At 44.2% G+C, this 23,843-nt stretch overlaps 1 protein-coding gene across 1 annotated transcript in view; it reads left to right on the top strand.

Annotated features, from left to right (window-relative positions):
- Nucleotides 1-13,215: 13,215 nt before the first annotated feature.
- LOC104687797 (formin-like protein 17) overlaps nt 13,216-23,843 on the top strand; it is a 29,592-nt gene continuing 18,964 nt past the window's right edge. Inside the window, exons 1-3 of the mRNA XM_020583956.2 lie at nt 13,216-13,451; nt 22,472-22,576; nt 23,358-23,444. Coding sequence (XP_020439545.1) covers nt 13,416-13,451; nt 22,472-22,576; nt 23,358-23,444 — 228 coding nt within the window. The 5' untranslated portion in view covers nt 13,216-13,415. The remainder of the gene's footprint in view (nt 13,452-22,471; nt 22,577-23,357; nt 23,445-23,843) is intronic.

Below are 23,843 nucleotides of genomic sequence, written 5' to 3' on the forward strand. Positions count from 1 at the left end.
TTGCTATTTCAGTGGGAAGAAAGGAGAAGAGAACTAAGGGATTTATACATGCAAGAAAGAAAAACCAACTCCTACTTCATCCTGCGAGCCGAGCATTGGCCATTGGAGAGCGAGCACCTTTGTGAGTGACAGCTGGAGCACCTGGAGCGGCATCCCGGCGCATCCGAAATTGTCTGGCGCCCTCTGCAGATACCGAGCACGACAGATTTGCCGTAAAATTGCTCTGGAAAACGGGGATTTCACCCCGTAGAAGTTTCTGCCTGTTCCGGGCAGCCGGGTCCTGCCTGCCCTTGGGAAGGTTTGGGGCAGGCAGGATGCTCATACACCATCCGTGCACGTTTGAGCGTCCTGAGTGGCCACTAAGACTGGTCTTAACTGGGATTGTGCCCATTTAAACCTCTGCAGGACCGAGGAGATTTTCATTTATCACATATTAGCAGGCAAGCATAAGGTAGATTTTCCTTGCACTGCAATCATTCTATATTTCTGTGGTGCAATTTTCTTAGTTTGATTTTTTAGGAGCACTTGCTGATGTCTAAACTCTTCCCAACTCATGTTTTTGCAGAAGTACTTTAGAACCAAAGCCGTGCAATGTCACTTAGATTAATGTTTGGGGCTTCTGTTGCAGGTTTGTTAGCTAAAAAAAGTCACCAATTTCTCCCAGTTTCATTCTGAGCCCGCAGAATTATTATCATGCACCCATAATCCAATACCAAGAGGCAACAAATCTCAAATTGAACCTCCAGGTTAAATTTGACAGTTTTACAAAGACAAGATTCAGAACAGTAATTTTAAGTGATTAAATAGCTGGGGACTTGCCCAAAACAAGGTAATGTTTTAAAGAAATTAGTCTCTTCCTAAATTCGCAGTGATGTATTTTAGAGCAGATATCTTAAACCAGCAAACTGTCTCTCCCATGCCTCTAATCCCATGGTGGGGAAAAGACATTCCCTCCATCCGAGTGTGGTGGGTGTGGATGCAAGCCTGGAGCAGCAACCTCTGCTTTGTGCAGAAGTCTCACTGCTTCCTGCCAGCTTTTGGGGCCAATGGAGTGCACCACCAGGGTAGTGACTTCTGGGCAGAATGGCTGCAAATGTCCTTGGAAATGTTTTCCCAGGTGAGGAGGAGCCCATCTTGGCAAAGCCGGGCAGATGTCCCTCCCTGCCAGCTCTGTCCTCTCTTCTGAAGTGGCAGGTGGAGGCTGTGTCCCCCCAGGGCAAGGACAGGATCCAAAGGCACAGCTCACCCTGGAGGAGCAGCATCCTCCTGGGCTTGGCTCTGGATTTCCTGTTGATGGAGACGCTCTTCTGTTTGAGGCACCCACAATTCAAGCACTTCCCAGGAGTGCTGGGCCGTTCCAGTCCTGTCTTGCCCATCTGGGCAGTGCCAGCAGTATCTCTGTTGTTCCTGTAAGTGGTGACTCCAGAATGCTCCATCCCTTGGTGCCACAGTGCTTCAAAAGGCAGCTACAGATTCCCTCATCTTTCAGCTGGGACAGGAAGTCATTAAATGTGTTGCATCATGAGTTTCTGAATGTTTGTGGCAGCAGGACAAGCTACCGCTTGCACTGAGGTGCAATTTGAAGTGGAAATTGAATGTTGGACACCAAAGTGGATTAATGGCACTATCAGCCTGGCCATTAAGTGCTAAAAATACTGGGCTAGAGCCTCCTGCGTGATAGCAAACTCAGAGTGACTCTGAGGCCTATGCAGAGAGGGGAAGAAGCTGTGTCTGCACAAAAGACAGCAACATGTGAGCCCTTATTTTCAAAAGGATTTTTCTGCTCAGCACTGGAAAACCTCCATGACCTGAAACGTCACAATATATTTTCTATTTTCATCTAATAGATGCTGCTCCTCAGCTGTCAGTTCCTGCTCTGTGTCCAGGGATACAGGCAGTGACTGGGACCATGGCAGTGCAGAGCAGGCAGGCTGCAGTGGATCTGTGTCCTGGCAGTGCTGCACTGCCCCTGAGGGGTGGCAAATTGCCCAAGTGATGTCACACGTTCCTATCCTCAGTCTCTTAGTCAGTGAAGTCCACTCCTCTTGGGTAGGAGAGCAGAGCAAGAGCAGGGCATTGCTGCAAGCCATGGTGTATAAAATGAAATAATAGCTTGGTTTAGGTCCCCTTTTCAGCAGAACCTGGTGAGGAGAAGGTTGGAGAGTTAGGGATGGGAGATGTCTCTGTGGATTCCCCAAGTTTTGCCTTGTCCATTGCTCTTCCCAGCTCTTTGCCCAAGGCCTCGAGGGAAGGAGCTGCAGCCTGGGCTGTGCTCAGGGCTGTTGTCAGTGGAATCCACGACGGAAAAGGTGCAGCTTGAGTGGACCAGTCAAGGCTGGGATCTTTGGGCTTTGCTGGCTCAGAGTGAGTCAGGAAGCTCATGGTACACCCGAGTGTTTGCTTGCAGCTCTGTTAATGTCCAGGAAGTGTCACCTTCTGCTTGAATCAGTGACTGAACTGCCCTCCTCACCTCCTGTCTCAGGCTCTGCAGTCCATGACTAATGTTCCCACTCACAGCCTGCTCTCCAGGCATTGTGAGAGTACATTTATTTGACACCCAGGGAGCAGAGTCCTCCTTCAGCTGTGTTCTTGTTTATTCCCTGGACTCAAACCCCAAACCTGTTGTTTTTTCATCCCCTGGTGTGTGAAGGAGAGAAGTCCTTGGTCGCTGTCCCTGTGGTTGCTATGCGACTGTCACCTCCTGGCTGTGCTCTCATGCCATGTTTGAGTCCAACAGCAGCTGGGGCCGGAGGTCAGGGGAGAATGGGTGCTTGGGAGGGAGAACATCTCTTACACCATTGTTCATTTCCCCCATCATGGATATTGTATCTCCTTCCCATATTTTGCTCTTTCAGCCTCCAGGCCAGAATCCCTGGCCTGTTTTGTTCCTTGCAGAAGGAGAGGAAATGTGTATTTCAAAAACCTGGCATGACTCAGGCTCTCATAGCTATGGTGATCAAAGAGGTGGTAAAGAAATCTCCGTAGGTTTGGCCTCCACAATCACTCTCTTCTGAGTATTTCTCAGGAGGAGTTTTCACACCCCCAGAAGTTTATAGAGACGTGCTGGTTTATGCTCACTTTATTTCACCTCCCAGACTGTGATTCTGACTGCAGAAGAGCTCTTCAGCCTCCAGAGTGATTTACTGGAGGTGGATTCTGGAGATTGGCTTCAGGGTCTCACGTAGCTGAGAAACAGAAAATTTCTGGAATGCATCTCACGTTCAAAACTCGTGCTGGTTCTGTGTGCAAACGCCAGCACTTGGGTCTGCTGCTGCAGTTAAAACCTGTTCTTTAACTAGGACAGTTTTTGCTGAGGAAAACACCACCCCCCTGTGCTTCTATAGTGATAATTTAAAAACTCATGAAAATGAAGTTAAAACAGGTCCAAATTTGACAATATTTATCAGCAGCCTCCTCCTTTTAGAACGTGTTCAGAGGAAAATGCCTCTGAGCTGTTCTGTACTCTGGGCTTCTGATTAGTGCCCTTGCCAGGGGTGTGCAGGACCCAATTCCCATTCCTTTCTTTGCCAGAAAAGACGAGAGAGCTCACGAGCACAAAGCTGGATTTGCCAGGGTTTTGCCCTGTGCCCTCAGTGCTCTGGGCACTGCCAGACCTTTCCTTTAGCAGCAGCCTCTGATACAGCCCTGCCATCATCTCTGCTTATCTGCCCGTGCCAGGGCTGCCCTTCACTGTCTGAGTGAGACTACAAACTTGAAATTATTATCTAGCCCAAGAATCTGTAATGAAAGCTTTGTGTCCTTCCATCAGCGGATGGATCTTTAAAAGAATCATGACCAGCCCTTAAAAAAATGTCAGGACAACCTGCGTCGAGCCCACAAAGATGCAATGGGTTAAATGTGGAAATTAGATTTATTGTGATGTCTCTTATGTTACTTTCATTCATGTTCTTTCCTAAAATAACTCCATTTCTAAGAAAAATGAGCTGTAAATAAGAGGATGTCAGCACAGTTAATGAAATATTGGCTGTGATGAAGGCAAAGCAAAGGTTTGGCTGCTTTAGCTACCAGCAGAAATGAACAATTTTCTGAGGTAAAAACCTCTGCCATGTTTTACAAAGCAGTTAAAAAGCAAGGTTGATTTTTTTTTTTTTTAATGCTATTATTGCTCAGTTGTTTTTTCACTAGTAAAACTATTTAATCTTCAGGGAAAAGTAAAGACAAAGTAACATTTACTGCTAAATGTGCAGCATGGAATTTTCTAAGAGAATTCCCCTGTGAGGTTGTTGAATGAAAAATCTTGTTTAACGCTTGACATGAGATTAAGATGATAATGGCTGACAAATGCATATCACTTTCCTTAATTTTCACTCTTTCTCAACAAGAGTTTCTGCCAGACAAAGGTAGAAAATTTAAAGGAAATTAGAGGATAATAAGCAGATGGTTTCTCCCATGCAGCAGGGAATTATTATTGTCCTGTATTTCCAAGCAGCCAAAACAGTGAGCAAAAAACTCTTGAAGAGCTTTTCTCTCCTTTATTCTTTATAGAAAAGGACTTACAAGATGAAATATTTTATCTTAGCAAAGCAAGCTCTGCTGGTTTTGAATTCTGTGCACATTTCTGGAGTGCGCATTAGGGCTTTGATTGGGAATATCTGTAAACACGGGCTGGAATTCATCACCTGGGCACTCCACGGTGGCTGCTCAGCGCTCTGCTGACCTGCAGAGCTGTTCGATGCTCAAGAGCTGCCTCAGTAGAGTTTAGGTTTTTGATGAAGGGATACTTGACAAAACAAATGAAACTTCAGATCTGATTCAGCACATGGCTTGTACAACGTGAACTGCTTGACTGTTGACTTAATTCAACAAAAAACCCGTTTGCTGCTTTTCACTGGAACGTGGAGAGATCACTGGTTGTTATAAATAGCACAAACACACTTTGGGGCGTTTCCTATGATTGTACAAAATGATTATAAAATATATAAAATTATATAAAATGATTTATAAATTATGATTGTAAAACTCAAAAAATCTGGAATTAGGAGCCTCACAAGAACCCGACGTGATGAAACCAAAGTAAAGACACAGGTGATTAAGTTCTGTCTACTGAAATGCTGTTTTTCTTCAATGTCTTGAGGCAACAGCTTTCCAAGAGCAATTTTAGTCCTGTCAGAGTCACAGGCCTCAGGATCACTTGCAATATCAGGTATCAGATATAATAATGGAAAGATTTCCATGGTCTGCTTCCAAGGAGTTGTAGTTCCTACAGCTCCCAGTCATGCCCATAGCTAAAAATGTTATTTTCTAGTCTGAGGCAAGAATGAATCTGACATCAGCTGTGGCCAGTGGAAGTTAAATTTGTCTGCACCACGTTGCTGGCAGAGATTTTCAAAGTGGAAGAGTAAATGCTCACCTGACCCAACTGAATCCCCGCTGAAGCCAAGCACCAGGAGTTTGCATCCTTTAGGATGTTATCCACTGAATTTTCCTTCAATCCTGGTGAGGAGGCAGCCTGCCAAACTGTGATTAGTGAGGAGAAGGAGCACGAAATCATGATTGCAATGAGGGGGCTTTCAGATGAGGATTTCTGTAATTTCAGCCTGTTAAAAGGTTAATTTAAACAGACTCAACTTTGGGACATTTTGGACAATTTTCTTTCTCATCCCTGGGTAACAGGAGACAAAGCAGACTTGATTGCAAAACACTTACCAGCACCTGCAGATGCTTTTCATGTTAAAGGGATTTTAAGTGCTTTAGACTAATAATGCTCAGTGTCAGCTTTGTTCTCTCATTTACAGAGTGAGAGACAAGCAGACGTGATTGAGCCAGCTGCATTCTGCTCTTCAGCTCCATCAGGGCCAAATATCCCTGGAATATCTTCCTCATCTCCCTGGAAGCTTCACAAATCTCATTGCTGCGTGGCGCTGAGGGATGGGTGCACTCGGCCTTTTCAAACCTGATTGCTGCTGCTGCTGACCTCACTCCTGGACCAGAGAGAACTGTGAGGCTTTGGAGGCTGGCAAGCTTTAAAGATGATTTTACTGAGCTGTCAGCTGCTCTGGAGGGATGGATATGGGGACAAATTGTTCTGCTAATGTTAAAGTGCCTCTGTTTGTTGCAGTACTTGCAGTCCAGTGCTGCTGCTTTGCAGACAAGCACGACAGAAAAAAGCCCCACAACAAGACCCTATCCTTTAATTTTATTTACCAGTTAGGTCTAACTTCTGCTGTTCTATTTTTTTCCAAGCGTTTCCTGTTCTATTCTTTTTGCGTGTGGAAGATGCTGTCCTGTGGTTATTAAAAGTTCCAACTTCTGAGCTTTTATCTGCATTGTTTTTGCAAATAACTTCTAGAACAGAGCGAGGCAGTCTTTACTGACTTGTTATGGTTTGGGGATGACCAGGAATTTGCTGCCCTCCGAAATGTTGCTCTTCAACAGTAAAATGGGATTTAAATGCTCTTCAGGGTTGGAGAGGTTCCCTTTTCCAGATTCTGCAGTTTGCAATGTGATCCAGCTGTTGTGAGTAATGTCAGACTACAGGGTGCCAATACAGAATATTTTCAGTCAGAAACAGAACCATCTTGATGTAGAAAGCAAAACAGATTTGGAAAGCCAATATGATTCATGTAACCTTGTACGAATTTATTATGGAAAGCAGAAGTGACAACTAGTTATTCATACCAATTCTTCCTTCTTTTTCTTCTCAGTTGAAGTGTACAAGGTTATTTACACATCTTTGAATTTAATAATAATCTATAGTTAGATGTTTCTGAACAGCACATTTTCCTATCTGGCATAAAAGCAGAAGCTGAGGTTTAAGGTTTTGTTTGCTCTGAATATTGTCTTGACAAGAAAAGGGCTTGTCATGAAAAGGTTACATCTGTCACTCATCCTGCACCACTTCTGATGGCAGAAATAATGGAATTGCAGCTGATTTCACACTTTTGTGGCTGCTTAGAAACTTCCCAAAATGTTCTGCAGCCTTGCTCTTCCAGGTCAGTGCCTTGGAAGACGCAGGTGCCAGAACCTCCAAGCAATCAAGGCTGACCTGAGGAGCTCCCTCGTTCACAGATGGGTTTTGTGTCACTGCTCCACAAACTGCTGCAGAGGGCCAGAGTGAACCTTCAATCCCCTCCTTCTTCTCCTGAATCCCTCTTTGAATCTGTGCTGTATTATTATCTTCTGTGTATTAGTTATTAATCAATTTTGATATAAATGCATAATAGATGCATCTAGGTACAATATACAGTGATAATATTACTTAGGATTTTCTTTATTTGAGCCTTGCCAGCTTGAAAGGCTTGTGTGGAAGGTCTGGAGAGACTCTGTGCTAACAGGGTGTCCAGAGATCTGCTGTAAATTCACCCCCTGCCTCGTGGGTTATTGTTCCTTCTCTGGCTAATTAGGTGTCAGAGCATAAAACACTGCTTTTAGCACAGTGGAGAGCTGAGATGCGAAGCCAGGGCACCTCAGTCCTATATTCACTACAAGACAGGGTTTGGATTTTTTCCCCCTCAGTGTAGCTCTCCTTTCCCTCTCACTCCATGAAAAGCAGAGCAGGAAGATCATTCAGCCTAGGATCTGGGCCTCATGTTTTCTCCTCTGTAGCAGGGCAGGTATTTTAATGGAAATCTCTTCCTTAATTTCCCTGTGAAGTGGGAAGTGAGGAGTGAACGCAGCCAAGCTGTGCAGACTCCCCCTGCTCTCCCCATCCCCTAGCAGGGAGCCTGGTGATGAGTAGCTCCCTGGAGCTGAGGCTGGAGCTTCGAGAAGCTCTCAGTAACAAGCTGCCTCCAGCAAACATTGGTGGCTGAGGTTTCCTAAGAGCAGCTACGAGCAATGACACAGCAGAGAGTGCAGCTGAGTGCTCCCTACGTTGCAAAAGAGAGGATGATGATGAATTCCTCCTGGAGGGAGCACTGCCAGGGCAGGGGCTCAGTTTAGCCCATTTCAGTGTTTTGTGGCTGCTGCCACCCAGGACTGTGCCCTCGGGGCTCTTTCCCTGGGGATGCCCTTCCAGCCACGGTGCCAAAAGGGCTGCCCAAAGGCCAGGTTTATTTCCATGGATTTCCTCATTTAACAGCAATTCTGGCAGTCGTTTCCGGAGCCAGCATCGAGGAAAGCTGCCTGGTGTTCTCTGTGTCACAGCTTCGGAAAAGACAGCCCTGCAAAGGTGCTTGCTGAAGTTTGGGTGATTCGGTGCCTTGCTTGGGCTTTAAATTACACCACTGGGTGTAAAAAAGGTGAGGATTTTGGGGAGTGCTTGGACTTTTGTGTTTGCAACACTCCTGACTGTGGCCTTCAATAGAATTCCCTGTTCAGGAGCACAGATGGATGAGGAGCTTCAGTGACATCGCTGACCTGGGACACCGTGGCTGCGTGGGGAACCCTTTGTTTTGTTCTTCTCTTGCTGCCCAAGACTGAAAACAGAGGAAGGGACTGGTCCAGAGCTGTCCCAGGCTGTGGTGTCAAGACCAGACAAATAAGGAGGAGGGGAGGAGGCAGCTGCAATCTCCTGTCATCTTTTAAATATTTTGTCATTAAATTTTTTTTTTTTAATATTTGGTTTGCTAAAACTGGATTATCTGTTTTGATTGATGAAAGGATTGAAGTTTCAAAAGGAGGTTATGGGAGAAGAGGCATCCCTTTGCCTTTTTCCAGGAGGAAAAGACCTTTCTGGACTACAGAGGGTCCCGTTTCTGTACCCACTCTGTGCCTCATTAAAGGGTGCTGCTGTTTCCCAGCTTTCAAAAGATGATCCAGCTTCCCTCAGGATTGCTTTAGCTCTCCTTTTGATTCCACAGCCAATTCCTTGCTATTTCAAACCTTTCAGCACTTGCCACTTGCCCCTGCTGTGCCCAGCCATTCCCTGGACCACTCCCTGGGCACAGTCACTGGAGAGTCTGTGGATTTCTGACTCCTCTCAGTTAAAACCACAAACTCTTCAAAGGTTTTGCTTTATGATCCACCTTCTAATAGCCTGAAATTAAGGCAGTGTCTGGTGCCACCTTGTGTCCCAGAGGAGCAGATCTGTGGAGCTGTCCCTTCCTCTGGGCATTGGAATAATGTGGGTTTAACTTCTCGACTTTGGGGTGCAGCATCAGAGTTAACAAGGTGGGATCACCAGGGAGATTCAGAGGGTGAGACTTTTGCATGAAATGTGTTTTAAGCAGTTGAAAAATTAATTAAACTATGAATTGGTGCAGTGATGCTTTGGTTTTTCCTGGAATTGCCCAAGGCCAGGTTGGACAGGGCTGGGAGCAACCTGGGCTAGTGGAAGGTGTCCCTTCCCATGGCAGGGCATGGAATGAGATGAGCTTTAAGTTTTTTTCCAACGCAGGGGATTCTGTTATTCCATGATTTCCTTTATTGCTGTTTGTTGCACACAGTGAGAAGAAATTGCTCAGGCTGATGAAGAATTGTTATTTTTAGCAACATGTGGGCTGCTCCTTTCCCCTCCTGGACGCTGACCATGAACCACTGGCAAAGGCAGAAAGCTGCTGGGAACATTTTTGTTGTTCAAAATTCAAAAGCTGAGTAGTTTGTGCATTATCAAGTCACAAGGGAATTAATAATAGCTCTGTTGCTAATTACTGATTTGCTTTATTTATGTATCAGGCTGCCACCATGCTTTGCAGATGTATTGCACAAAAAAGGGAAGAATAAGAAAAGAAGCCAAAAAACAACACTTCCATCAATCAGACCTCATGTACCAACTTCTCCATTGTAATGAGCAGATATATTTTCTCTACCTCCAAGTTCCTACCTTTATTTTTTTTTCCTTTTATGGGTTCTCCCATTAGTCATTCAAAATAGTGAATTAACTTAAAAATTAGCTCAAAAATTACCTGAAAAAAAATTTAAACTCAGATGTAAACTCACATTTAAACTCACAAATATTTCTTTTGTGGTGTATCTGGTGAAACATGGTGAAAGTTTAAATCTTCTGCATGAGTGAGGGTGCTGCAAAAATAGGCAGAATTCGTGCTGAGCATCACTAGATGTCACCCTCGACCTGAATTTAGTTTCACAGACTCACTTGTCTGAAGTTTTAATTTTAAATTACTCATCTTCTGTTCTCATAAAACCCCCTTTTGTTCCCCCCCCCTTGCATTTAATGCATCTTCCACTTCAGTGTAGCACAACCTGTTGTGCATCAATATTTTCCTTGCTTAAAAGCAGAACCAAAATTAGGCCAAATGGAAACAGCTGGAATTTGCAATACCATCAGTTTCTGTGCTAGATAAGCACTGAGGAAACAGAAAAGGCAAGACCTCCTGGAAGAGAGTTTCTTTCTAACGTGTCTGGGTGGATTTGGTTCAGATCTTGTTGGGATCTCCATCATGTGAAATGAAGAGGAATGCTGAGGTCAAAGCCCCATGAAGTCACAAGGAGCTCTGACTTCCTCTCTGTTTCAGCACCATTCCAACAGGAAAAAGAAAGAAAGAGCCCTTTTATAAAACAGGCTTAGGCAGTAATTTTCAGGTGAAGCAAGTTTTCAGGGAAAGGCTTTGTTTTTCAACTCTGAAATCCTTTGTGAGAGCATTCCAGCCCTGCTGGAACATTCATGCTTGAATGAGAGGCAAAAATGTGCCTGGGAAGTTCATGCTGTATTTATTTATTTAAAGAATATTTAATTCAGCTCTCATTTTTTTAACCTGAAATAACTTATTTCATGACATCTATTGCTTAGGTATGGAGAGGTTTAGGAAAATTCTTTAATGAAATGAACACGAGACTTTTACCTATTAAACACATATTTAGTTTGATTGAAAATATCGTGATCATAGGGTTGGGGTTTTCTTTTTTTTGACTTCAACAAAAAGCACAAAACAATGAGTTCACATGTGGTTATCCACAATATGCTGTTGGAAAACCCTTTGGGCTTTAGAATTTCAGAAAGCAGGCAGAGAATTGGATTTCTGGCCTGTGAAGTCACTCCCAGGGCTGTGAGATATCAGAAACCAGGAGGCTGGAATGGATGTTCACGCCCTGTGCCTGGAAGGAAGTTTGGGAAAAGGTGTTCAGAATCTCTGTGAGTAAATCTGAGAGAATCCAGTCTTTTTAGCCTAAAAACCCCATAAGGTTTAAGGAGAGAATTGGGATTGTTCAGCCTGGATAAGCTTTGGGGTGACCTCACTGTGGCCTTGCAGTGCCTGAAGAAGCTGCAGGAAAGATGGAGAGAGACCCTCTATAAGGGATTGAGTGTCAGGATGAGGGGGAATGGCTTCAAACTGCCCGAGGGCAGGGCTGGATGGGATATTGGGAAGGAATTGTTCCCTGTGGGGTGATGAGGCCCTGGCACAGGGTGCCCAGAGCAGCTGTGGCTGCCCCTGGATCCCTGGAAGTGTCTGAGGCCAGGCTTAACAGCATTGTTGATGTTTTTCTGCAGCAAAACTTGCTCTGCTGCTCCAAAACATTTACCTTGAGCATTGTTCAGACAGTGCCCAAAGAGTTCCTGTTCTTCCATGTTGATTCCAAGCCCTTTTCCCCACAATTGTCATCTCCACTGGAGGGTGGTTTATTCCAGCAGGGAATTTTCCCGTGTGTTTGCCGCAGCTCATGATTCTGGCACATGTTGGAATCGATTCACTGAGAGCAAAAATAAGGGAAATTACACCAGAGCCTTTGTTAAAGGAAGGTGTAATTAACGGCTTCAGATTAATTGGAAATGTTTGCTCCAAGAGTAGCAATTGAGCTCTATTCTGATTAACTGCTTTCTCCCAGACTCTGTAGCCTTGCAGAACATGCTGCTCTCCAGGCAGCGGAGGGGAAAAGATCATCTCATATCTCTGCAGAGCCTTTGTGAAAGGAGCCTGTCATTTCCCCACTCTGAAACGTTCTGTGCTGCTATAATCATGTTATAAAGAGAAGTTCCTTGGGATTCTTTCATTTAAAAAGAAAATCGTAGTTCCGCAAGGGCTGAGGATTCTTAGGGGGAATAGGCCAGCACTAGAAATGCGATTCTGAGTGAATTAGTTGCTATTGTATTTTAAGCAAATGGCTTCAGATAGCTGTCAAAGAAACACATTTCCCATTATTTCTTTTTCCAGTTTAGTGAAAAATTTCCATCTGTCACACTGGACATAGAGCAGTCAGAACTGAGGGCATTGAAAGACAATCTTTTATTAAATTTTTTTTTAGAAGACCTGGATTTAGTCAAGCCCTGTTACATGAGGCTGTGTTAAGCTAACACTCCTTCAAAAACTTTTAATCAGTTCAACTGATTAAACCCTGTTTATATTAGCATATATTGACCTCCCATTTAGTTTCCAGTGCCTCAAGTGATCTGGGAGAGTTCATTCCCAATCCTTTCTCTCCCACTTCTCACTCCAGAGCTCTGGCACTGATGGGTGGGATTTGTACCTGTGGGTGTGGGGGCTGAGCCAGAGCCCACCCTGGGCTCAGAGTGATCCAGTGGCACCTGCTCTGCCCTGGCCTCCTCAACTTCCTGTGTTGTTGCTATTAAAAAGCTGCTTTTAGAGCAGCAGAGGAAGGAGACTTGTCATCAACCCCAAATGTTTTCAATTCCTGTTGCTTCTTAAAAACTCTGCTTTGTAGGTGACGTTTCAGAGCTTCTGATTTTCCCCTCTGCTTGGAGGAGAAGAAATTTCAGAATATGAAGAGTTCATGTTCCAGCTGTGCGTGTCTCCAGAACTTTCAATCTCCAGATTGATTTTGATGTGGGTTTGTGATGTTGCAGGAGTCACTATATAAAGGTGGGGAAGCCAAGGTGTGTTTTCCCTGTAGCTGCTGAACAATTTTTGTCAGGGCTGGGGTTTGATTTCAGGAGTGCTTTGCTGGTAATTTCCTCTCCGATTCACAATTCTCTTCCCTGTACAGACAGCAAAGAAAAAGTTTAAAATGTTTTTTGTCTTTGGAGGAGTCTTGTGCATGAAGCTGCGGGTGCCTTGGTGCTCCTGTCCAATATGCAGATATTCATGCTGGAGTTTGGAGATGTGTTAAAAATTGCTGCTGTGCATAAAAGCACTGCTGGGAAAACTGGGCACTGTGTTTGTAGCTCCTCAGGCAAACTTTCTTACATTTAGCATGGACTTTATTTGGGTAACTAACATATGCTGGGTGTTCAGACAGATGCAATGTAATAAATCATAATAAATAGTAATAAATCATAATTTCAGCAGTCTGGGCTTGGTGATTTCAGGAAGTCACTGGAATATAAATATCAGTTCAGGAAAAGCAAACAAATAACTTCTACTTTTTTTTTTGTCTTTTCACAGAGCTGCCATAAGGAAGAAAAGCATCATTATTGTTTCTTTCAGTTCTCAGCATAAAAGGAAGTAGCACTTAATAAAAGCCATTGGCTGCAAGATTTCATAAGAGACAGAGAGGCAGAGAGCGAGCAGCATGCTGTGGAGAAGCAGGTGTGATTCATGAATAAACTGCACTTTGCAGCCCTGTAGGATACTGATGAAACAAATAGAATTTCCCCAGACATGGATAATACAAGAACACCAGACACTTTTTCACAGGTAAAGGCAGAAAGTGTTATGGCTTGTGTGGAAGTGCTGCTTGTTGTGCGTAGCTGGAGATGGTTTATCAGAAACTGGGAATGACTTTGTGCTTTATTGGCAAGGAATTTGCAGTAGGTTGTTTGATGTAATGGACTATTACGTGATATGAGCTCAGACTGGTCTCATATATCAGAGAGTGTTTGCAGAAGATGTGTAGGAGACAATATTTTTCTGTACTTTATTCTTGAGAAAGTTGAAACGTGCGAAGTTTTCCTGATACAAGGAGAGAAAATCAGTCTTTCTCTTGCCATGCTAGAGAGGATTTATTAACACTGTATATTATCTGTGCTAAAAATTTCCATAAGGTAATTGGAGGGGAGAAAAAGCGCTTTATATTATAGGCAAAAGCAGTCTTTTGATAATCCTACTGGAATCTGAGGTGATTGATATGCCAGAACTGAATATACATCAGCTTGCAGCACTGTGGATTTGTCTGAGTGCCTGCCACACACAGAGACTTGTAGCCTCCTGCTTGTTTCAATATTTGCATATTTGGAAGTCTGTTACCTGGAGAATTGAGCAGTGGGAAGCTCCTCTGTGACTGGGACAGCTGATGGGATTGGCAGAGGGAAAAGAGCACTTAGGGAAAAGAAGGATTGTGTTGTGTGCAGGCTCTGAGTTCTCCTGGCTGGCAAAGTGGGAGGGCTGGGGAGGATCCAGCCCTGTTTGCATGGTTCCCCTTGTTCCTCAAATATGAGAGATTTGCTAGGCCACGCTCTGGAAAACCCCAGAGCAATTACACAGATGAGGAGGAAGACCTATTTATTGGTCTTTGGATTGTCACAGGGGGAAGAGGGCAGGGGCTGCCTCTGGTTACCTCCACACAGCACCAGCCCCCTGGGCCTGGCAAGGTTTTTGAGCAGGGCACTGACAGGTGATCCAAAGACTGAATTCTTGAGCTTGACAGTTAATAATTGCTTCACCTCAAGTAATAGCACCTTATCTGGCACTGCTCCTGCCTGGCAAAGTGCGAGGGCTGGGGAGGTCCAGCCCAGTTTTCATGGTTCCCCTTGTTCCTCAAATATGAGAGATTTGCTAAGCCAGGCTCTGGTGGTGCTGGGGTCTCTTTGGAGAAGCTGTTGATGCCAGAGGGGTTGGAAAAGCACAAACCCAGCCCTGGAAGGGTTTTCCCTTTCCCTGCTGCCCGTGGCTCATGTGTTTATGGCTTGGCACAGACACACAGGCACGAGTGGCAGCTTATGAATCTCTCATCTTCCCTCTTGCACTGCTGGGCAGGTCGGGGGCAGCACAGATGTGGAAACAACCAAATGTTTGCTACCAGAAAGGGCTTTACATGAATGAGAACCAGCAAACAGGAAACCACGACCAGATGGTGTCACTTTTCACTGACTTTCACTCCCCCAGCCCTGCAGTGAAGCACATGCACAAAGCTCAGCTTGTACGAGCACCAAAATGCCCACACAGAGAAACTGTGCCTGAGAAAAAATGTGTTTTAAACTTCTTGTGAACTCCTTTTAAAAGTTGACTATATGTCTTTCTGGGGCTTTTCATCTGAGTCTTCTGAGAGCTGATAAGATCATGGTGCAAGGTGGAATGGCTGCCAGACCTTTTGCTTTTCCACCCTGCTTTACTTTAATCAGCTGCTTTAAAGTACTTTATCCCCATGGATTTCCCCTACAATTTTCATTAGACTTTTTCTTAAAGGCCACCTCTCTTAGGTGATTCATTTTTTTCCCCATTTTTTAAAATTTCACTGTTTTTTTTCTGAGGTAGCTTAAAGTGGATTTTTACTGTATACTTACCAAGGGATCAATTCCATTTAAATGAGGCCAAATGATTCCATATTTTCTGATATGTGTATTCATGAAGGTGCCCCCAGCCTTGGCAGCAGCTCTGGTAGCCTGAGGGACAGGGATGAAGCACATCCTGAGATGTCTTCCTCATCACCCAGACAAAGGTGAAGCCTTGCTGTTAAATTTCTTGCTCTTGAGGCATTTGGAGCTCCATGTGTCTTGTTTAATTCTCAATATTGCCCATATTCCTGAAACTGGGAGCGCAGTGAATATTCTCAAGCCTTTTTTTGAACAGAAATTATCTTCTGACTTTAGGGCCCAGCTTAAATTGATGTCCAGGTAGCTGATCCTGAGGAATCTGCCCCTGTTTGGAAAATGTGGTGTATTTTTATAGGCAGGTAGTCAGAACAGAAAACAAAACCATTATACAGACAAGGATCATATCCTGCTAAATCTGTTGGAGTTTAGGAGGAGATGGGTAAGGAGAAATTTACCTCAATATTTTGCTAGGATGGTTTATTAGCAAACCAGAATCCTGGGGAAAGGAGAAATCAGGTCAGAAATGTTGCACCAGCAGATGGATGCTCGTTGGGGGTTTGTTTTGTAAGCTCTTAGTCTGTATTTTGATTAGAACGTAATTTAAGAGTTTGTTCATTAAATGTTCCAGCTAATTAATGTGAAACTCATGGAGACCCTGGATCCTCAGTTAAATGTGTGTGAAATCAGTGCTGCTTTCTCTGTTGCACTTCATACCTTTGCTTAGCAGGTGTTAATGTGATTTAATAAACCTCCAGCATAATGAAATCTCTTGTTCAGCATTTAATAATTTTAGCAGCCTGGTTCGTGCTTGATATGAATCTTTCTGTTACAAGGCATGGGGGCACAAGATGAGATTGTGAGCCTGTGAGCAGAAGGATGCATGTTTTTCTCCAAAATAATTAGATGTTGCTGTTAAGTAGCCCAGCAATCTTTTTGTTTCTTCACAAGATTAATTTGACTATCATGTTAATAAGCAAATATGATAATCCTTGATACTTCTTATCACTGTGGGTTATTTTAATTACCGTAGCTAAAGGCATAGAATGTTATTATTTTAGTAGCAAACTGAAATGCTCCTGTATGAGCCACCTTCTTTATTCTATTTCAGTCCATTTTGTAGCAGAGCATTTAAATTATACCTCAGTACACCAAGAAATTACTGGGTAAGTTTGCACTTAAATACTGTTTTGAAATCAAGTCTAATTTAAAATATTCAGGCCACAGACTGTGGTGATGCTGAGGCTGGTTCTGATAAAGCAGCACATGGTCCCTGAAGGAGAGATTTCCAGGGAGCATCTCTGCCTTGGAAATAAAAGCTCATAGGCTGGATGGAGTTTTCCAAAATTTTTAAATCTCTGACTGCCTCTTTCCCCTGGAAAAGCAGTGAAACCTTCTGTTCTTTGCAGGCTTGGACTGAATCAAAGTGCAAAACGAGTGTGCAAAATGCGGGTCCAACAAGGAGCAGGTTAGATATGGCACAAGCATTTGTTAAATTCTTCTTAAGGATGTTTAGTGGTGGGAGACTCCATAATTTTCCCTGGATGGCTCAGTGTTATCCTTGTATTTTCCAAACATCTCAGCAGAACCTCTTTTGCTGTAATTTATCCCGTATTTCTCCTTACCCCACCACACAGGGAGCCGCCTGCTCCTTCCCTTTTGGCAGCAGCTGTTTATGAACCTGCCCCAGCCTTCCCCAGGCTCTGAAATCCCAGTCCTTCCTCCCTTCCCTTGTAAATCCCGTTTTCCCAAAGCTCTGATTGCTCTCATTGTCCTGAGCTGGACTCCTCCAACTCTTTCCTGGAGGCATGGAAAACGTCCTGCCCTGTTCCAGCAGAATCCTTCCTCAGTGCTGAGCACTCTGTGTTTTGCTGCTGCCTGGAATCTCCCCGAGGGAAATTCCCTTTTATTGCAGCAGCACCGTGTTGGGAACTGCTGTCGTTGTGCAAGCTGCTCAAACTTCTGGGCTTTTTCTGCAAAAAATGTGGTCTTCAGCCAGTGCTTGTGAAGCTGGCAGTTCCTGCTGAACATCCTGATTTTTTTTTCCCCACCTGCTTGCTGAATTATAGATTATTGCTGCTCTCATTTGTCAAAGTTGTTTGGAATTTGAAGCCCCCTCGCTGTTCTTTCCACCTGCCCGTCAAAATCTGCAAATTTAATGAACATAATCTCCAGTCCTTGAGCAGATCACTGATGAAACAGTGAACAGAACAAAGTCAGTCTCCTGTGCAAGCAGCACCACTCAATTTATCCTGAGTTTCCACAGTGAAATTACTTTCCAAGTGCCATTTCCTGACGAGTTCTCAGAGCTGTTGGAGCAGGAGGGTCCATGCTGGTAACTGAGGGAAAATCTGAAGTGTTTGCCTCATGTGAGACCTAGAAAGTGTCAGTTTTTCAGAGGGGAATTTTAAGAAATGTCAAGGCTTTGAGGTTCCTCAATATGGTGATGTTTTCAGTACTGAGAATAGTTAAAATTGTTGGTATTGTAGCTGTGCTATGGACATGTCACTGGGCACCAGTTTATATCTTCATATTTTTTGAGAATAGTTCTTTGAGATTTTTTATGTTATAAACAATCACTCCATACCTTTATACCAATAAGAAATAAATTACAATAAAATATCTTTGGGCTCCTCCAGCTCCTTCTGGAAGTGGCAGAATTTGCAGTATTTTCAAGGAAATCAAGCTCCTGTTTGATGAATACCTTCTTCTTTGAATAAATGTTGACAGATACTATTCAGCCAGATATGGATCTGAAGAAATAATGCAAAACATTATTACAGATGGATAATTTATTTGATGAATAGCAGCTCTGTTTGACAAATAATATTGGTCTGTCTCTAGGTCTGGCTACAAAAGATGGTATTGCCACACAAAACCACCACATCAGTCACCTGGATTGATATTTCACGTAAATTAAAAGTGAAGGCCTTTCAGATACCCCAGTCCTAGGAGACAACCACCCCCTTGGAAATGTATGGGAGCACTCAGCACGTTTTGGGCCAAGTTCAAACTTGGTGGAAGTGAATAAATTAGGAGATGGAAGTTGATAACACCAAGCTGGAGCTTTAAGGCAATCCAGATTGTGTCTGGTTTTAAAATCACTTAAATGACACGTTCAGCATGCAGGCAGAGTGAAGTTCAGTCAGATTTATGCCCCCAAATTAATGAGAGTTCTGTAAAGCCACAATTAACCCTTACCTGATCCTTTCCTCTTGGGCTGAGCCCCTTATCCTTGGAGCATGGAAGTGCCAGGAGGGAGATGCTGCTGTGGAGGGCAGAGAATTTGGAACAAGCCCTCCCAGTCCCACCTTCCCTCTGGATCCTGCACACCCAGGAGCTGCTGTCTCTTGCTCCTTGCAGGGAGCAGATGAGGATGTTTAATCTTTAATCGGGACAAGTGCAAGGAATGCTTAACAGTGAAAAGCTTGACTAGAACTGCATCAAATTTGCTCCTCTTTGGTGCAGGGAGCAGGATTTCTGTATGACTGGGCTCTGTTGTCTCAGGAAATGATAGAGCTGGGGGCAGATGAGCTGTGATCTCCTCCTGGGTGAGCCTGAAATGATGTCTCACCCAGTCATGCCGGTGTTTGTGACAGCTGTGGTCATGTGTGGGGCTGTGGAGCCCCATGTCCTGCTCTGTGTCTCCATGGATGCGTGTGCACAGATCCCAGGAGCATTTTTGCATTGGATTGCTGTCATATTGTTAGGATTCAGGTAGGATGGTCCAAGGAACAAGAAGAAGCCGAGCAAAAGCCACATAGCTCCAATTCCTCTGCAGGTAGTGCAGGGAAAGGGTTCTCAGGTAACAAGACAGGTCTGCAGGGGTGGATTGTCCCCTGGAGAAGCCCAGGGAGCTCAGGTGGCTGCACAGGAGTCAGAGCCATCCTGTGACCCTCTGGGGGAGTGAGCCAGTGTTTATTGCAGGGTGAGAGTCAGGAAGAAGAGCAGAGGAACACATTTGGCCTTTTATCCTTGAGCAGTGCCCCACGTCCTGTGTGCTTCCCTCTGCCCTGCTCAAGAGTGACTCGGGTGATGTGGCTTTTGCTCAGCTTCTTCTTATTCCCTGGACCATCCAACCTGAATCCTATTTTTCCTATATTTCCACAGTGTGGAGACTCCATGCAAAACCCTCTAGAGGGTCCTTTTAGGGCCTCCTGTGAGCCTGTGCTGGGGAGATGGGGAGAGGCAGGAAGGCCTGGGAGGGGTCATGTGCAGGGCAGCGTTGGCAGCTGCCCCAGAATGAGCCAGAAATCTCCTCTCTCCCCACGAAACACATTTTGTACCAGGCCAAAAATGTAAAAGCCTCTCCTTCCAGAGAATGTCTGGAGCCCCATGCTCTTCCTTCAATTGTGAATTCTCTCAAATCACTTGTGTGGCTCTACTGAATTTGGGGTGGGTGATGAAAATTTAATCTGTTTTAAACAAGCTGCTTTAACCTGGCAGGTGAGTGAGTGCATTATTAACACAATCTCATGTATTTCCTTAAAGTGCTGGCTTTATAATGGAAGAATTTAATTTTTTTCTAAGTTTTGTTATTCAGTCTTGTATAAAACATTCAGTTTGGTTGCTCCAGTCACATTTTATTAGGCAGTGTAACACAGACTGGCTTAGTGGCATTTTGGTGGATAATATGACAAATTTTGCTTCTTTTTAAGAAAAATATAACCAAAACAAACACATTACAAAAATTCTGTCATGCTGAGAGAAAAGCCCCCGAGGTACAAAGTGATAAAGGTCAGGATCTGATACTGGAGTCTTGTTTGCAAGTAAAAATACCATGAAACATGTGACTGTCAACAACCTAAGTGAGCCAGACAGGTTTCTGACAAATAATTCTGACAGTTCTCATGAGCTGAAAAATGCCCTTTTTTGCCTCTCTTGGCTTTGGAAATGTTCCCCTCCTGCTTACAGATGTGCAGAGAGTTAAGAGAGGTGAAAACAACAAGGTGCTGTTAAAAACAACCTGCCCCAAGCAGTGCCTTTTGTGTGCTTCTTGGGAATGGATTCTCTGTCAGTCTGACTTCCTAACAAACCTTCCTGAATTTAAATACACAGAATGATTTGTTTCTCTTTTGTAAACACCTTTTTCCTCATCCATTATTAAGCAAATTAAGACATTTTCCCTGTTGCTTTCATGTCTTGGGCAGAAATTCATTTGAGTCTAAAAGAGACTTTGGTGAAGGTAAGAAGGAGGAAGAGTTGAATATTAAGTTGAATGTCTCCCTTTCTGCAATTTTTTTTTTTTTAAGAAAAAAAATCTTAAAAAATTAAATTTGAAAAAATGAAATTAAAATTGTCATCATGCTGCAAAAAGTCTTTGAACCTTTCTCCATACAAAAAGGCCTAACAGGCAAAAATACTTTCCAACTTCATCTCAGGAGCTGCTATCCTGAATAAATAGGATCTTGCAGTTTGGAGCTGGCAGAGCTTAGCCTTAGGGTAACTGTGTTTTTCAATTCAGATATATCCATATTCTTGTTTACTCACACAGAGCCTGTTCGGTGGGGAATTGTCTTGTTAAGATCCAATCCTGCCCAGTGCATGTGAGGTGTGAATATGTGGCCATTTAAAATTCCAGCAGCGAGTGGGGAGGTCATTGTAGGAACCTTCTGTGAATGAATTATCAGGCTGCTTTCCCCCTTTCCTCACTGTTCCCATTTCTGCTTGCAGCTGGGAGCTGTGCCATAAGTTACCTTTATATTAGCATTGAAAATTCCAGGGCTTTAAAAACAAAATATTTCTTTTGCTGTCAGTTTTATTTGGAGGCTGTAAAAACGTGCAGAGTGTGTGTCCCCCAGAAACTGGCTGAGATGTCAGAAATTTGGTAAAATAATGAGTGTTGGGTGTAGTGTGGCTTGGAAAAGGGGAATCTGTGGGTTTGCTGGACCTCTGTGGTGGGACTGGTTGTTTTTATGGGGCACATCAGCTGTGCCAGGTGTCCGGGGGGTTGGGGTGTCCAAGGAAGGACTGGGCGTGGTGGGGATCAATCACAGGTTGGACACAAGGGTTGGGAAGATTTTTTCCAGCCTCAGTGATCCTGTGTGACTCTGAGAGGGCCTTGTGCTGCATTGCTGGGGTGTTCAGCAGAGGAGCTGCTCTCTCTGTGGAGAGTGGTGGGTGTAGGAAAAGCTGGGCAGGTCCTCAGCATCTCCAGCTGCAGGAGAGGCCCCTTCCCAACCCTCCTGCCCTTCCCTCGCTCCTGCACAGCCTGGGCTGGGCTCTGCACCTGGATATCCACCTGGAGAGTTTGAAAAGAATGCTTGCAAAGCAAGATTTCCCTCTGGCAGATCTGTCCCGGTGGTGAAGCCATTCTCAGGGCACAGGGAACGCTGGATCTTGGAGCTAACGGAGTCTGGATAAAAAAATTCCAACTTCCTGAGCTCTGCCTGTAAAACCTCCAGGCTCCTCCCGGATTCCCAGCTCTGCTGCTGTTGAGGGATGGATGTCACACGCGGGGACTCTGTGGTCTGTCTCAAAGGAAGTTGTTTATTGCTCTGCAAAGCCCATGGCTGTGCCTTGCCAGTGCTGTGACAGCGGCAGCTCTGCATCCCTGGTGCCTCCCCTCGCCTTTCTGCTTTGCTCGATTCCTGTTTGCCACTGCAGCCACACCTGCTGCACTCGGGAGTGACAGAAATTTGTGTCTGAGTTTACTGGCAGTTCAACCTCCTGTTTTTGGGGAGAGAAAGGGGAAGTGCAACGCTGGCTTTTAATGTGCTTCACTAAGTCCCCCTGGCAGCTGCACCTCCTCCTACCAACAGCAGTTTGCCTCCTCTTCACCCGGAAAATTTCAAATGCTCCTGATTTTTCTTTCATGTTGTCTTGTATGCAGGACTTTACACTCAGGATTAGACAGGCTCCCATGCAAAATTGATGTTTTCACTTCTTGCCAGGGTTTCTAACTCAGAAAGGTTTCCCCCGGCAGTTCTATCTCCAGATATTACCACCACATCTTCTAAAGTTGTAAAAACCCCTGTATATTTGATATCTTGTGGACTTTCACCACGTTTCAAAGGGCGATATATATTTGCTGGGCAGGTTGTCAGTAGGACATAAAATATGAATGAAATTGTAACTTTACGGCACCTACCATGGCTGTGTCACGAGCACTCTGTATCCTCCACAGCCAGATGAAAAACCAGTCTCCAAAAACATTTGATTGACTTTTTTTTTTTTTTTTTTTGCCAGTTAAGCCAGGAAAAAATCCTCAAAATTATGAATATGGTGAAAAATAAAGAAGTGAGCATTGAAGGAGCTCTGCATTTGGCACAGAAGGAGGTGTATGCTGAAAAGGTAAGGCCACTCCTTTGATCTATTTTGTAATATAGTCAGAGGTTCTGGAAAGCCCTGCTGAGATGAGGAGCATGTCTGGATTGCTGTCAAGGATACAACCACAGCCTGGGAATCACAGACAGCCCCGTTCATAACCAGACAGGACAGGTATGACTGGCTGGTGCTGCTGGTGATGTCCTGTGTGATGGATATTCCATGGAAATGCTGCAGCTGCACTGGTGGCATTACCTGGATGAAGGAGTTCAAATCCACACAAGGGTTGTTATTCTGAGTGCTGCATCAAATACTGGGTCAATAAATGTGGGGCAGAATTGCAGAATCATGGGATGGTTTGTGTTGGAAGGGACCTAAAAGCTCATCTTGTTCCACCTCCCTGCACCTCCCACTATCCCAGGTTGCTCCAGTGTTCCCATCCAGCCTGGCCTGGAACATTTCCAGGGATGGGGAATCCACAGCTTCTCTTTTCTAGGGCCTCACCACCCTCATAGTAAAGAATTTCTTTCTCATATTTAATCCAAACCTGCTCTGTGTCAGTGTGAAGCCATTCTCCCTTGTCCTGTAAATCCATGCCCTTGTGAATAGCCTCTCTCCCCATCCTCATTAACATGATTAACAAAGGTCAGGAGGATGCTTCCATCTATCTCCATGTGGAATTCTCCTGCAAAACCTCCGGTGCTGTTTCTGTTCACAGAGAGAGATTTCACCTGAGAACGGCTGGATTTGGGGGGCCAAACGTTATCCCAGTGTGGGATGTGTGGCTGATCTCTGTTCTGTTTTCCAGGATCCACAGGATTTGCTAACTGGGTCACAATTTAACTTCATTATCTACAAATACAAACACTACCGCTGGCAGAAACGAATTTTGCAGGTACCTTTAAAAATCCTCACTTTTGGTGCAGTGTATAAAAATATATTAAAGCAAACTTGTGTTGACAACACCTGATGGTGATTTCCTGCTTCCATGAAGTCAGGGACAAAGATTTCATGTTTTTTTTCCTGGATTTCACTAAAGCTTCTTGAAGTTTGGACAAAATTTGATAATGAGTAAGTCCAAGTCATGCATGCTACAGGGTGGTTTTTATCTACTGTGTCTTAACTGTGCAAAATATAATCTTCTTAATTCCATCAATATTCACCACTTTTTGAATGAAAAGATTATTTGTTTAGACATAAAGTGGAAAAATGGAGAGAGGTGTAGTAGATGTGGAAGTTATCAGTCTGGGAATCCGGATTAGCTTAATTTCAATCCTCCAATTACCAGCAGCCT

Source organism: Corvus cornix, chromosome 20, assembly GCF_000738735.6.
Source record: "Corvus cornix cornix isolate S_Up_H32 chromosome 20, ASM73873v5, whole genome shotgun sequence".
Lineage (NCBI taxonomy): Eukaryota > Metazoa > Chordata > Aves > Passeriformes > Corvidae > Corvus > Corvus cornix.